General features: G+C 41.7%; 1 protein-coding gene across 1 annotated transcript; it reads right to left on the bottom strand.

Annotated features, from left to right (window-relative positions):
• Positions 1-259: 259 nt before the first annotated feature.
• Positions 260-13,801, bottom strand: atg9a (ATG9 autophagy related 9 homolog A). Its single transcript, XM_080414973.1, has 20 exons — positions 13,647-13,801; positions 13,269-13,324; positions 11,993-12,118; positions 11,618-11,661; positions 11,327-11,391; positions 10,960-11,109; positions 9,858-9,999; positions 8,839-8,979; positions 8,115-8,235; positions 7,511-7,686; positions 7,268-7,390; positions 6,410-6,597; positions 6,100-6,253; positions 5,477-5,656; positions 4,014-4,229; positions 3,614-3,846; positions 3,364-3,481; positions 2,970-3,240; positions 2,221-2,366; positions 260-2,130 (listed from the first exon to the last, which is right to left on the bottom strand). The coding sequence occupies exons 3-20, from the start codon at positions 12,093-12,095 to the stop codon at positions 2,122-2,124; spliced, it is 2,580 nt and encodes an 859-aa protein (XP_080271099.1). The 5' UTR covers positions 12,096-12,118; positions 13,269-13,324; positions 13,647-13,801; the 3' UTR covers positions 260-2,121.
• Between the last annotated feature and the right edge of the window lie 1,199 nt (positions 13,802-15,000).

Raw genomic sequence — 15,000 nt, 5'->3', positions numbered from 1 at the left:
GCCCAGCCTACTGCTTTTTGGGGGAAATGCAGGCACTGCAATACATACGTGTGCATTTTGGACTTTCCCGTAAAAGTTGCATTTCTCTCTTTTCTGTCAATTAATAATTTTGAATATGTTAGGTGAAATAAGCGTATACCACTGACTGCTATATAGTGTAAATGTTAGAATTTGATGAAAGGCCATAGCCCATTATATTCTTTCCACTCAATATCCCTCTACTTGTTGTACATGTGGCCTGTTTTCCCAGCTAGATATGTATAATTGACATACTTTTATTGATGAATTTACAACTGTACAAATGGTATTTTACAGGGTATATAAAACAAAAACAAAACGAAAGAAGCAACAAAGAAAAAATCATGTAATCAAGATACCTCACTGAATCAGTGCTTCCATGTTCATAGGTTTAGACTGTGCTTCCTTCTCCTGAGAAGAATCCTTGTGTCACACTCAGATGACAAAAAATTGAACAAACAAAAAGATTGAGTTCACCCTCTGCATAAAAAGTAAAGTGCATTATCTAACTTTTAAGAAGAAATTTAAGAGCAGTGGAACAGAAAGACATGCAAAGTTGTGATTCAGAGCTGTGTCTGCAAGTATGGCGATGACTGGTTTCAGCAAACTGTAGGGTAGATGGTCATGCACTTGTGCTTCTGGGCTCTTTATTATGGCACTGAGATCAATATTACATGTTAAAACAGCACTGCATGCTTGAAGAAAATGTTAATGTCTGATGATAATTAAGAATAAATTATTAACAGCAAAAACTCAAATGACTCTCGACATGTGATTGCATACATACAGTATATCTAATTACTGTACATACACACCACACAAAGTTGTCTTTAAAATGTTATTACTCTGATATTACATTTCTGATTATGATTGCGATGAAATACCCCAATGACTATATTTTACACAGTGCATGTGTGACTGTGTGCAGTAAACCTGGCTAATGTTTTTAGAATCACACTGATTCTTTTAACAGGAGGCTTATTTCTTGACCAGTGCAAACAGAGCTGGACTTTGGGAGGAGTTTTCTCTCCATTCTGTTCCCTTTCAATTAAGCCTGATTTATATTTAGTTGCTCGTCAGTGTCACACCACACATGAAAATAGTTGTTCTACAATCTTGCGACACGATAAGTCTGAGTTGTTGATCACCTATTTTTGGCACTGACACACAACAACGTATAAGCTTTAGAACATTCACTTTAAGTGCAATACATACAAGAAAGAATCAGAGAGAAAAAATCCTGAAGCAGTAAAATAAGGGGTAACATTACATCTTATGATTAAAAATGGTCAGCTTCATCTTATGCTATTGGACGCTTAAAAATAATTTACAGAGGGGGGAGAGAGAGCAAGATAAACAGCCTCTACACCACTGATACAGGATCAGATATACACAATTAAAGTAAGTGTATCAGCTGCAGACTTCCAAACACACTTTGGAGACACCTGTCAATAACAGAGGAGGTTCTAGCTTGTCATCAAACAGCAGACTTTCCCCGGTTTCCTTGTTGGTGAACAAAGAGAGGTAGCAGAAAAATATATATAAACTCACTGTTATCCAACACGTTCCATGTGCTGGTTGCAATAACTTAAGGAATGTCAAGGATGACCCCAGCAGTGACAAGTGTCTTACATTTTTGTCCCCATCAGAGAGTGACACATGCTCTTCCATTGGACATTTTTTCAATTCACAAAATAGAGTGGTGCAGTGCAATGTAACTGGTGGCTATTTGGAAGTAACTTAATCCTGTAGGTACTATTCTGATACATAGGTTTAGAGAGTCACCCCTGCTTTCCTTGTTTAGTAAGATATAATATCACAGAAGTCAACAGCAGGCTGTCTCTTGATTGGCCAACGATGACATCCATCTGAGGGTGTCGCATCAGAAGGATTTCACAGGATCAAGAAGTGTTTGTAAATAACATGGCATTCCCAGTCTTGCACGTGTCCATCTTCAGCCGCGTCAGGGCAGAAGGTTAATCTGGGGGTCAGTTAGTTCAGTTTGAATGTTAAGAGGTCAACCAGTGGAGCATGTCTTTCGAGGAAGAAGGTATGTGATGGGTTATCTGTGAGCAGCTGGAGGGATGGCGGAGTAATCCTCATTTACGTCACCTGCAAAGAAAGAAAGGCAAAAATAAAATGTCTACAGTATTGGCTGCAGTTGACACACACACATACACATACATACACACACACACTTACCTTGTGTATTTGAGGTGGCATCTCATCCTCAGAGCCCTCCTCTGGTACGGCATCATGGTGCCGTGGGGCTGCCTGACCATCCTCTGCCCACCCTCCCATGGGAACATGTGCAGACCTCACCACCCTGCCACCTGAACCTACAGAATCTGGAAGACAAAGAGACGCAGAAGCATTAATGGGACAATTGCCGTTAGTTTTTAAACCATTAGCATCTAATCAATGACAGCCTTTCCTTATCTTGGTTGTATGCACTTTCTATTAACATTTTTCTCACAAATCATTGTCAGGTAGTTGCAATGAAATTATAGCAGTGGTTCACAGAGTGGGGTCCTTAGGGGGGGGGGGGGGACTCCAAGGGGTCGAGTGCGGATTGTATCTTCTTTAAATGTATTATCTGAATCTGCACCCAGTATATTCATGAACTTCTCCAGATTGTCCTAGAGTTGAGCATGAAGTGGGTTCCAGGGGGTCCTCAGCAAAAGTAGTTAATATAGCATCAATCAATTTGAACACTTTATCCATTTATATGTTGGCTATTCAAAAATAGCAGATCTACAAGCTCACAGCGCATCACTTTGTGCCACGCTGTGAGCTTGTACATCTGCTATTTTTTTTAATTCTTCCAAAAATGTTCAGAACCACTGAATTATAGCACAGAAACAGAATACTAGATATCATTATGACCTTGACAACCTACAAATCCACCCGTAGTCCAGAGACTAAATTGATAACTATAACCATGTAGCTACCTGTGGTGGTTCCTCTGTAGCCACGCTGGCTGCTGCTCTGTAGCGGCGCCCCCTCCTGGCCTGTGTTGGTACTGCAGATGGCTGAGGCTGAGTTGGGAATGGCACTGGGACTGGGGACCGCGGTGGGGAAGGTGTGTGACCGGGGGAAGTGTCTAGAGTGAGGGTGGGGCTCACTTCTGACCTCGTCTGGGACGCTGTCACCACTGTCGTCGCTATCCTGTCTGTGCCATGTGTGACGAGACAGCTCGCCACGGGACTGCTGTTTGTGGAGCTACAGGGGCATGGACAGGGGTATTGTCAGAATCATTTTTGTCACACGCTTTCTTTCCCATTCTCTGCCACACACACACACACACACACACACACACACACACACACACACACACACACACACCTCATGTATGTAGAGAGCATGGATGCTCATCTCAGTGGAGGCATACTCTGATAGAACCAAACTGGTCAGCTGTCCCTCCCATGCACTGCTGCCTGAGCTGATCGTATGTGCATCAGTCCTGAAAGCGTGGATTGGTGGGGGAGGAATGAAGTCAATGGATAAAATGAAAAGGGAGAGTACAGCCTGATTTTACAATTAAAAATCTCAATAACTTTCTTGCTGGATGCCGGTTAAAGAAATGCAATCTTACCCAGAGCCTGCCATTGGCCTGCTTGTGACTGAGGCGTGGCCAATGCCCCTATGAGAAGCACTAAAGCTGCCTCTCAAGTGAAGACTGCTGCTGACTGGTGAAAGGGAGCGCAAGGCCGATGCCCCCTCGCCAACGCCGACTGCAGCGTGATTGGTCAAAGATCCGTCCCGGCCAAAATGAACAGATGCTAATGTGGGCGGGCCTGCCAAGAGGTTAGCAACGAGACTCCTTGGCTATGGGGGACAGAGGGAGAGAGACACACACAGAGAGAGAGAGAGAGACACACACAGAGAGAGAGAGAGAGAGAGAGAAAGAGAAGCATACATCAAACATCTTTTACTCCTCTAAAGATGTCCAACAATATAATTAACTTTTTGGGGAAAAAATAGAGTGTCCATACCTCAGACTGGGACAGTGAGGTGAATGTGTGCGTGTCTGTAGGGGCCCCGGTTGCCTCTCTTTGGACCCGTTCTTTAAGCTGACTAATGAAGTGATTGGTCTCATGGGGAGGCTGCCACTGGGGGTTGGTAATGGCAAAGTGCATCAGAGACAGCTCTGTCTTCCCATCCTCTGCCTGCTGGTAGATGGACGCCTCCGTCTTCCCTTCTGACATCCACTAGAGAGGGAGAGGAGGTAAGACAATGTCAATGTACATTATACTTATTATACAATGCAATCTCTTTAAACCGTGTTGCACTGATGTAACTGGTGTATTTAACAGTGTTCCTCGTCTTTGCACAAGGCAGTTTTTCATGTAATTTACAGTATTTTGGAATACCTCAGTATATTTCCCTCCACTTGCACGACGTATGATGTACATATAGAAATAGTGTCTTTTCTGAGGTCTTGTATTGTACATTCTGCTGCTATTGCAATAAGTGTGGTTGCTCCACCAGACCTTCACACAACCTGGAATGCTAAAAATACAATAGGTTTTAAAACTCTTTTGGCCAGGCTTCTTATTTATATCTAGATATTTAGCATTTAGGGAGAAGAGTCTGGGGTGCTTAGTTGTTGGCTAGGGTGTTTTAAGGAAGGGACAGACAGGCTTACTGTGTTGGCTGGTGTAAGTGAGCGGTAAGGGGTATGTTTTTGTAATAATTTTTAATTGAACTCTTTGCCTGCCACGTTAACGCTTTCCCTGCCAACGACAAGTTTGGACACGTTTTTATTTTCAGTGGTTTTCCACTAGATGCCGCTGTTACCTATCCTATGGATGATGACGACCCGGAAATAACATAATAAAAAAAAAAAAGCTCATTTACTTCCTGTTTGTTTCCTGCAGTGAAATGGCCATATCTCTGCTCCGTTCCGCCTGCTTTACGGCAAAACAAGCCTCATTGAAACGGCCATAGATATGGAGGATCGCGACCGGACTTCTTTTTTTCCCTATCCTACGACAACTCTGTGCGTGTAATGAGACGATTTTTCAAAGGTACAGTAAAATAGCTGTAAGCAGTGGTTCACTATTACACTATTACTCTGGCAGTGAAAGAGTTAACAAGGGTAGGTATGCTGAGCATGCAGGCTCGTTTTCAGCAACGCTCTGCACAATTACACAGACAGGTTTTGGATTATGTCCTGAAGGTAAGGAGTGCTATGCCCTTGATTGCCTTTTAAGCCATCACCAGTGAAGTGTGAAGGCAGCATAAGGAGAACCTTATATTGCTTAAATTGAAGGAAAGTTATTCCCAAACTTAACTATATAAGGTGTGTGTGTGTGTGTGTGTGTGTGTGTGTGTGTGTGTGTGTGTGTGTGTGTGTGTGTGTGTGTGTGTGTGTGTGTGTGTGTGTGTGTGTGTGTGTGTGTGTGTGTGTGTGTGTGTGTGTGTGTGTGTGTGTGTGTGTGTGTGTGTGTCTCACTGCAGGGTGTCCATGCTGCCTAATATCCATCTGGGCAAAGGAGCAGGTGTCTCCCACCCCGATCACCTCCACAGTGAAGTTCCTAAAGAAGTCAATGATCTCCAGAGACTTTCTCCTCAGGGAGAAGATCAGGATGAAGGGAGTCACTACTGGACTGATCAGCTCCTCCAGGATAAAAACCTGGAATACATGCAGAGGAGAAAAGAGAAGTTATGATCCTTTTCAGACGAGTCATCACAGAAACTACCATTCAGCAGTTATAAGCAGTATAACTTTGAAACCACTCACACTCACTTTCATTAGTCAAAATCTACATTCTGAAAAAGGTTCAAAGTTATTATGAAAATTGCCTCTACTTCATCTACTTCTCAAATTGTTTTCTTTTCTTGCAACTCAAAAAGGCAGCACTACAGTACTGCATAAAAATGATAGTGCGCACACATCCAGGTGCCCAGGTGCAGGACAAGCAACGGTTTACATCAAGTGATCTTACTTCATCAGGAATTTTGAAATTCCTGATGAACATTTCTCTTGATCAAAATGTTGAACACAATAAAACAATGGAGCTTATCTTTCACCAGTGTGTGGACTCTATTTTCTTTTATGAGCACTACAGTACTCACAGCCTTGTACTGGAAGAGCTGAGAGAACTGGTCACGGGTCTCATATCTGTGTGCATTTCCCTGCCAGTGGTCTGGCATGTAATGAATATGAGCCAGGATCACCCTCAACAGCTGCTCAGGACAAAACACCATGTGCTTGTCAGGAATGAATGACCTGTGGAAAAAGAGCGATCGGAGAGAGTGACAGGCTTTGAGTTAATGGACAGGAAATGTAGAGAGGAAGTCTGGAATGTACAAATGTATACTAAAGCCGATGACAGTGACAGAATCGACCATGCTGTCAGGCTTACTGACTGGCGGTGACTTCTACCTGCAGACAGTGACACACACTCCAAGCAGTGTGATGGATGAGAGGACATGCTCCACTGCAAGAACGTCCTCATCATAGATAGTCAGGGCGATAAGAACAGCCAGGAGAGAGCCAGCGAAGAATGCTACATTCTTAGCCACCACAGTCAGCAGCGGGGACAGGAAACAGTTCATATACTTGGATGAAGCCTAAAGGGAGTAAAAAAAAGGGGGGGGGGAACAAAAAAAACAGGAACATCGAAAACAAGGAAATGGAAGTTTATATATTAACAGAATTCATGTGAAGCACTTGTATGAGCATAAATCATAATAGCTGAGTGGTAGGTGATGTTATCGTTGAAACGGAATTTTAATAAGATTGCGCTTTCGTGAACATGCAAGGGTGCACGCTTAAGATTTAAAGTAACAAAAAAAAGTACCGGTAAGCCTAAAACATTCAACTACTAGCATCATACTAGTAGTTGAATACTACAAATGTCATACATACGGCATGAAATATACTTAATTGGTTTGTTTGGTCTGAGTTGATTAGCTTTTTTTCCATGCATTTCTCGTAAAAATTGAGATTTTGTTTGATTATGCCAGTCTATAACATTCAAAAGCCAGTAGCCATTGTGAAATACAACATTAGAATGTTCAGTTCAGCATCACCAACCAGAAAAGCCTGGTATCTGCAAGATAACACAATTTTAAATATGTTGATTAAATCAACTAATTGATTAGTCCGACAAATTCCTTCATCGATGAAGAAAATAATTTATTTAATTGAGGACAGTCCTAGAAATGTGGTTGGTGGCACTGTTAAGTAAAACACTGTATGTAGTCAGCATATTTAGACGAGAAATGGAGCACAGGATACCTTGTATCCCTTGCTGAGACGTGACATAAGCTCATGGTCCAGCTCATTGAAGTGACGCAGGTAACATCGACCATAGAGAGACCAGCACCTGGCTCCCAGAGAACCAGGCTCCCGCTTGATCACCTGCACACGCGCACGCACGCACGCACACACACACACGTTTCAGTAACTCTACTACAGTACAATTATACAGACATGAAATCTAACTTGATATTTGTATTTTCTACAAGACAGACTGGGTACCTCAGTGTAGCTAAAGAAGGCGTAGAGGACCTGCCACACCAGAATTACTGGACAAAACAAAAGATTGGCAATGCCAATCCACAATATACGAGATGCCAGTTTGTCTGCCAGCTCCAGCCTGTTGCCTCCTCTCTTGTACTCTTGCTTCAGACTCCATTCATTCTCAAACAGAGAGCCTGGAGTTGGACAGAGGGAAGGGGAGAAAAGAGGTAAAATGACACATTGTTTGTAACACAGAACTACTATAGGCAACTGCTCATTTAACAACTGACTCTGACTTAGGCAACTGTTAAAAAGAAAAGACCCTGTGTCCCAATTCCATTCTATATACAAACGAGTGAGTTCACACTGGAACAACAAAATGCAATATATTGAAAAATGCTAATAAAAAGAACCGTTAATGAACGGTTAGTACAAAATTGTAGTACCTGAATTTGATGCATACTAACTGCCAACATATTATATAAAGAGGAGTTTATAGTATGCATTTTATTGTATAGAGTGGAACTGAGACACAGCTAGAGAGAATTTGCTGTGTGTGCACAAACACATACATAAACAAAGCCATTATAGCACGCACATGCGCATACACACATACACACACCTGGGCCCCAAAAGAAGATGAGCTCAAAGTTGTACTTGAGACCACGTGTGTAGAACACAATCTCTCCAAGTAAGGGAGGTCGGAAACGTACAGGAAGGAGAGACTTATTCACCATGGCAACCTGAAGAGACAGGAAGACATGCTTGGTTTAGGTGACATCATGCCACGTTTACAGCAGGTGGTCGTGCCAGTGCTTAAGGTTACAGCATAATGTCAGGTGCAGATACGTAAGGCTGTCACGATTATGAAATTTTGCCTGACTATTAATTGTCACTGAATTAATTTCGATTAACTATTTAATTGTGTTTCTGTCATTGAACATTGGAGAATATGAGAACAAATTACATTTCTGTTTGGCTTTTAGGATTTGAGGTTGCACAGGACAGATATGACAAATAACCTAAATATACAAAGAAATGACTGACATATTTAATAACGCAAAAAAAAACATCAATAGTGTAAATAGCTGATCTACAAGCTCACGAAGTGTCGCATCGCGGCGCATTGTGAGCTTGTAGATCTGCTATTTATACTATCTTTTTAAATGTTTGAAAATATATTAACATTTTTTAACATGGAAACTTATTATGATTATGCAAAATAATTGTGATTACCGGTATGTCAAATAATTGCGATAAGGCGATTATGTAATAATTGTGACAGACCTAGATGCAGTCTGCTGACAATACACTCTCACACACATATTCCCAGACGTGCACTGTACCATGTAGTTCTTGAAGCGGAGGATACGGTGGTAGATGTCGAGTTCCGACAGTTCCTTCTTATGAATGCAGATCTGGTGTTCCTTCTGGATCTCCACGATTTTGGCTTGAACTTCTTGCCACGTTGCGTAGGGCAGCTCTGACTGGAGATGGCAGCACAGAGAGGGTTAGAGGCAAACATACTGAGTAATAAACACTATTGTTACAGATACGAAAACATAAACAAACAGGCATCAGGGAAAACACACAAGTGGAGTCCAGACTCAACTCCAACTCATAATGTGCAATGATCTCGACCATATATTTTCAGATCAGCGGTGAACCATATCTAAAGGTCCAAGTAGCATTTTTGCTGTTCCGTTATGATGTTAACCATGAATTATTTAGTACCTAGGTGGCCTGTGTTGATCAAGCGTTAATATAAAAAATGCTTACATTTATGTCCATAACAAGTTATGTACAAATATCCCTCATAATACTACTACTACTAATACTCTATTACTTATACTTTCAATTTAATAATATTAAAGGGCGACTTCAGCCATTTTCAACCATCTTCATATAATTGGTCCTCACTAATGCTCATGATAATATGGTGCAAGTTCTTTGTACTCGGTGAGTGTCTCCGAGGAGGGCTGTAGACACTTCAGAAACCCACCTACCAGTGACATCATCATTACGCAGGTTTTTCTCTTATTTTTTTAATTTATTTTATTAACGCGAGAACAATGGCATCCATTATAGCATGGAATAGAAAGCCTGCAGTTTCTATTAGCTTGGATTCCCCATCGATGATGGCGGATTTCTGAACTGCCCACAGCCCTTCTCTGAGACACAGACGGGGTAGACAAAAATGGTACCATATTATAATGAGCATTAGTGAGCTCCAATTATAATGAAGATAGGTTGAAAATGGCTGAAGTTGTCCTTTAAGGAGGATTGTCCCTAGCATTATGGCCCTAACACATCTCTTTATGCGAGTGATATCCTTGTACATAGCATTATTTATTCCTGGTCTCACCATGGTCATCTTGAGGGCATTGGTGTAGAAGGATCTGATTTCCCAGTAGCAGCAGACATTGTAGAGGAACTTCACCAGTCGGTGCAGCCAGAACATGCCAGAGATCACCAGCACGAAGATCACAAACGCATTGTCATGGATACTGAGGAGAGACATTTCACGACTTTTAAAAGCATATCCACACAGGGAAAGGTATTAGACACGGCATCTTATTTTGCTTTAGTGCTGCTGATATTTCTCTAGGTCAACATGAAGTAGGTTACATTTACTTGTTTTCCTTCAAGTTGTGATTTTTAAATAGTAGGCAGTGCGACAGAAAAGTGTTTTTCTTGTCATTACCAATGGAGAAAGAGAATTGTATATTACCAATGGAGAAAGAGAATAGTATATTACCCATGTAGAGAGAGAATAGTATATTACCAATGGAGAAAGAGAATAGTATATGACATTTTAAAAGCGGGAGGAGATTTGGACCACAGTCTTATATTGTGGCCTTTGCGAGCTAAATATTTCACACCAGTAGGTCAAATATCACACTTACAAGTTCTGTGTTGGCACACAAAGGGCAAGGGAAATGCCACATGAGTAGCAAACCAGAGACAGATGAGGTGTGCTATAACAGTCCCTTGTGCAATAATCTACTGTAAATAAATGCTTACTCAAAGATCTAAGTTGGATGTCGTGGCTGTCGGGTGGAAACCTTGTATATCCAAAACTGTTACTTTTCATGAAATGAAAAAAATAACCAGTGTTCCAATGGATCCAATGTAGTTATTATTCAGTCTTAAGCTCTTGTTAGTACTTTTCATTGTATAAGTATTTAGAAAACCCACAGACAGACTTACCCACTTTCATTTTCACTTTATTTTCTTTCTCTTTTAAAAAATACCCAAAATAGCCAATCTACAAGCTCACAACACATAAAAGGTTGAAATATGGGGATTTCTACCCAACAGCAAAGATGTTAGACAGCAGAACAATTCAAGGATTGATTACAGCAGGTACTGGAGTGTGATTACATCCATCCATAACCGCCATTCAAAAATGATCAGAGCTCCTTGTACCCTGCAAGTTGTACCTTTAAAGAAAGTCTCACACTTACCGGGCACTGCAAACGTCAACGGGGAGGAAGGCATCAGGCAAGGTGACTTTAGAGGAGTCTGTGTGGTTCACAAACTTGTTGGCAAAGAGGATGTCATAGTCCACACAGTTGGCCAAGAACACTGTGAAACCCACCACAAAAAGCAGCTGACTGGACGGAGAAAGAGACAGACAGATTCAGAGAGTGCTCAATTGTCAGAGGAAAAGAGAGACGGATTATTACATGTCCTGTCTACGCAGGGACATTAATGGAAAGATGTCAGGAAATGTGTCAGTAGTATTACTATCAATGCTAACAAAAGGTATGTGGAATATCCAGCTTAACGTCAGGATTTTAGGGTGTGGGGTGGGATATATACTGTACGTACACTAGTTCAAACAGCTCCCCCAGTAGCATACAGGTAAATCCATTCTTCTGGTGCAGGTTATAGACGTAAGAGAAGTTAAGGGCTATAGCAACAATGGAAGAGACATGGAAATTTGTTTTGTCTACAATGAAAAAGTTGGGGGGGGGCTAGAATTCACTGGACGGCAATCACAGATAAGGCACATGAGGAGTACATGCCATCAACAAAAAGCTGTATAAAACACAACCGGTGGGCAAATACAGCTAACAATAGATGAACTGACTGATAGATAATCATATTTGAAAAGGATATCCTCTGGAAAAACAGGTCCAGATTTTCTATATGATGCCATTGAGCTGAAAAACAATAAAGGTTACATATTATAGCTGTTAACATTTCTAAAAAAAAGGTAGTTAAACAGTATAATGAGTGAGTAATCAGTAGGCTACAGTAACTAAGTTTACTTTTATTTTACATTAATAATAATAAATTGTATTAGTGTGTGAGTGTGAGTGTGAGTGTGTGTGTGTGTGTGTGTGTGTGTGTGTGTGTGTGTGTGTGTGTGTGTGTGTGTGAGTGTGTGTGAGTGTGTGTGAGAGTGAGTGTGTGTGAGTGTGTGAGTGTGTGAGTGAGTGAGTGTGTGTGTGCACGCATGTGCGTGCGTGCGTGTGCGTGTGTAATTCGTACATTTAGCTCCTTCGGGCACGTGCACCAGTAGATTTTCGTCTCCTGGCGGAGAGTCACTGTAGGACGCCTCCAGACGCTGGTACTCAGTGTCAAAGTGTGCCATGGTAAAAACTTCAGTCACACAGACTGGGCCAAAGAGGTCAATGTTGAGAGATAGAAAAAATCATGGGACAGAGAGAGGTAATTACAGTCATATACATATTATATTATGTACCATGAAAATCAGTAACGGCACGGGAAAAGAAACAAGGTAACTGTCTACATACATACATACAGTATCACATTAGAAAGGACAGTTAGCAGCCGGAAAATTAATGATCAACTCAGCTTTATCAGTCACACCCAGAAGGATTGGAGAGCTACAGTATACCTTGATATTATCTGCAGCAGAAACACAGTTAACTTTCAGTATCTAAACATCCAAATTTGACCAATGTACCAATAACCAAGTAAGAGTCAGCCTGGGGAATATTAAAGGTCACACTCAGTGCCATATACAGTACATATTTTATGCAGATATGCTGGGTAAGGTATGTTATGAATTGAATATGCCACTAAATGTGTGCAGCCCACACTATAAAGGACGACAGCCCTATCAAAAAAACAAAACTTTGCGGGCACGAATCCTAAGACTTCAGGTGCCCACTCATCCTAGTGCCCAGTTTTCCCGGTGCCCACTTTCTTCCCTAGTGCCCACTCTCCCCCCCCCAAAGTGCTCACTCCTCCAGGTGCCCACATTTCCATATTGCCCACTCATCCTAGTGCCCAGTTTTACCAGTGCCCACTCTTCTCCCCCCCAAAGTGCCCACATTTCCCTATTGCCCACTCTTCTAAGGTGCCCAGTTTTCCCTAGTGCCCAGAATGTTTTGGTGCCCACCTTTCCTGTCACCAACAACAACAACCACTCAGAACCATATTATTTCCCTATATTCGGATAGATTTTACAGAAGTATCTGTCATTCATGTGCGCTGCCGCATGCTCACGTGTGCGTGTGCCACACACCCGGGTTGTTGTAAGTGTAACATTGCAACACATCATCACAAAGGTTTCCGTCATATATGATTGTGAAACAGTGGTGTTCATGTGGCTACCTGGAGGCCGCCTAACCGTAGGAACTGTACAGTATAGAGCTAGTACAGTACAATATATACACACTCTCAGTCAGTGTTGATAGTTGTAACTCTGAGTGTACAGAATAAACATGTGTACACTCTCAGACTCAGAGTTAAATCACATACAGTTCACAGTGTAGTAGATCGATGCTCTGCTGCTCACCTCCATACTGCAGTAGCACGACCTCCTTGGCTCTCCTGTTTATCCAACATTCCAAACTAAGAGCAAAACAGAAGCAAGGACCATTTTTTTAAGCCATGTCTCCCTACGACACAAAGAGATCCAGGTGCACAACAAGGTGTCGTTGCGTTTCTTTGCACCAATTAGCACCTGGGTAACACAGGTAGGCAAACAGCTAGCCTGATCTCGTTGCTAAATCATATGTGTAGTTAGTTACAAATATACAAATAGGCTACAACACCGGATTAGATGTAGTGTGTTGTTGGCGTTGATGGGTATAGGTGCCAGCCAGGCCCTCTGTTCTGCCCCTCTCACAAAAACACTACCTCGTTTCACAGATCCAGACAGATGAAACCTTACCTTCTCTGGCTATCTTCTGCCTGTATCCCCCCCGCACGACAGTAATGATACAGAATGTAGAAGATTTTTTGATTAAAAAAAAAAGAAGAGAGACTTGATTTCGTGTTTGTTTATCTCCCCTGTCAGGCACGAGCCAGTTTCATTTTCCAAACAGATATCAGTATGTTTCGTTTGTCATCACGTGGGATTGACAGGTGCGTGGTTCCTATCAGAGCAGGGGAGTTCATAGATACGGAAGGCGACAGCCAATCATGTACACGTGGAGGAGGGATCTAAGAATACAGGCTTGATTTGGGTTCCTGCATCACGCCCCGATGAGTCTCTCTCCGGGGTTGCCATGTCCGCTTATTATAAGCGACTATGGGCTTGTTTTTCTGTAAAGTTGCTTGTAAATATTGGTCGTTGCAGGTTGCAGTTTTTTTTGGGATTGTTTTTGATTGATTGAATACTTTATTTAGAAAGACATGGAAACAGTACATGGAAGTACAATTCACAATACAAGGTCCTCTAAACTGGATCGCTCATAAAAGCACAGTGGCTTATTTAAAATGAGATCCCCATGCACTCAAATCATGATGACATTTAATAAGACATACAAATATGCGCTACTATACAGAACGTCATACAATCAGCCTACAGGTTACTGGTATGAAAGACAAGAAATATGTACGATAGACAGTTTTAGGAGGAGGGGGGGGGGGGGGGGGTTAAGACTTTGACAGGTGCCAGTTTGGAATTGCAGCCTCCTGAAGGTGATTCTTTAGGGCAGTTTTGAGTGAGTAGGGTTTTACACTCCTTTACTCCTTTGGGTAGGGCAATCCACATTTTTGTTGTATAGCATGAGAAAGAGTTAATTCCCTTGTTTGTGCCAAATCTGGGTTGAACATGATCAGTGGAGCTGCCTCTGGTGTTATGATCATAACTTAAGTGTAGTTGCTTATTTGGGCTTGTTTCCAATTTGTTTTTGTTTTATTTTTATTGTTTAAACCAGTGGTTCTCAAACATTTTCTGAAGATTTTTCTTATTCTGGGGGGGGGGGGGGGGGGGGAATAGCAGATCTGCAAGCTCGCAGAAGCTTGTATATCGGCTATTTTCGAATAGCCAAAATATATAGGTTTCTTTTGCTTCTTGTGGGCTTGTTTTCATTGACCTGGTTACTTGTTTCTCTCGCAAAATCTGGCAACACTGATGAGTCTCTCTCTCCGTGTACTAATCCAGAATAAGGTTACAACATAATAGTAACAGTTACAGTATTCGTTCATATTCCACATTGTCATATTTGAGTGTTATTTCATTTGATTTAGAACGCCACTTCAGTAATGCCACTAAAAAACGTTATCACACATGCCAGTGC

This window comes from Gymnoscopelus braueri (assembly GCF_963280865.1).
Source record: "Gymnoscopelus braueri genome assembly, chromosome: 19".
In the NCBI taxonomy this organism is placed as follows: Eukaryota; Metazoa; Chordata; class Actinopteri; order Myctophiformes; family Myctophidae; genus Gymnoscopelus; species Gymnoscopelus braueri.
This window is presented reverse-complemented; position numbering and strand designations above follow the sequence as displayed.

Coding starts and splice junctions, on each gene's coding strand:
- atg9a (XM_080414973.1), bottom strand. CDS start 12,095: ATGGCACACTTTGACACTGAGTACCAGCGTCTGGAGGCGTCCTACAGT. Junction 7,687..8,114: donor CATCTTCTTTTGGGGCCCAG/GTGTGTGTATGT, acceptor GTCCAACTCCAG/GCTCTCTGTTTGAGAATGAA. Junction 6,254..6,409: donor GTGTGTGTCACTGTCTGCAG/GTAGAAGTCACC, acceptor CTTTTTCCACAG/GTCATTCATTCCTGACAAGC.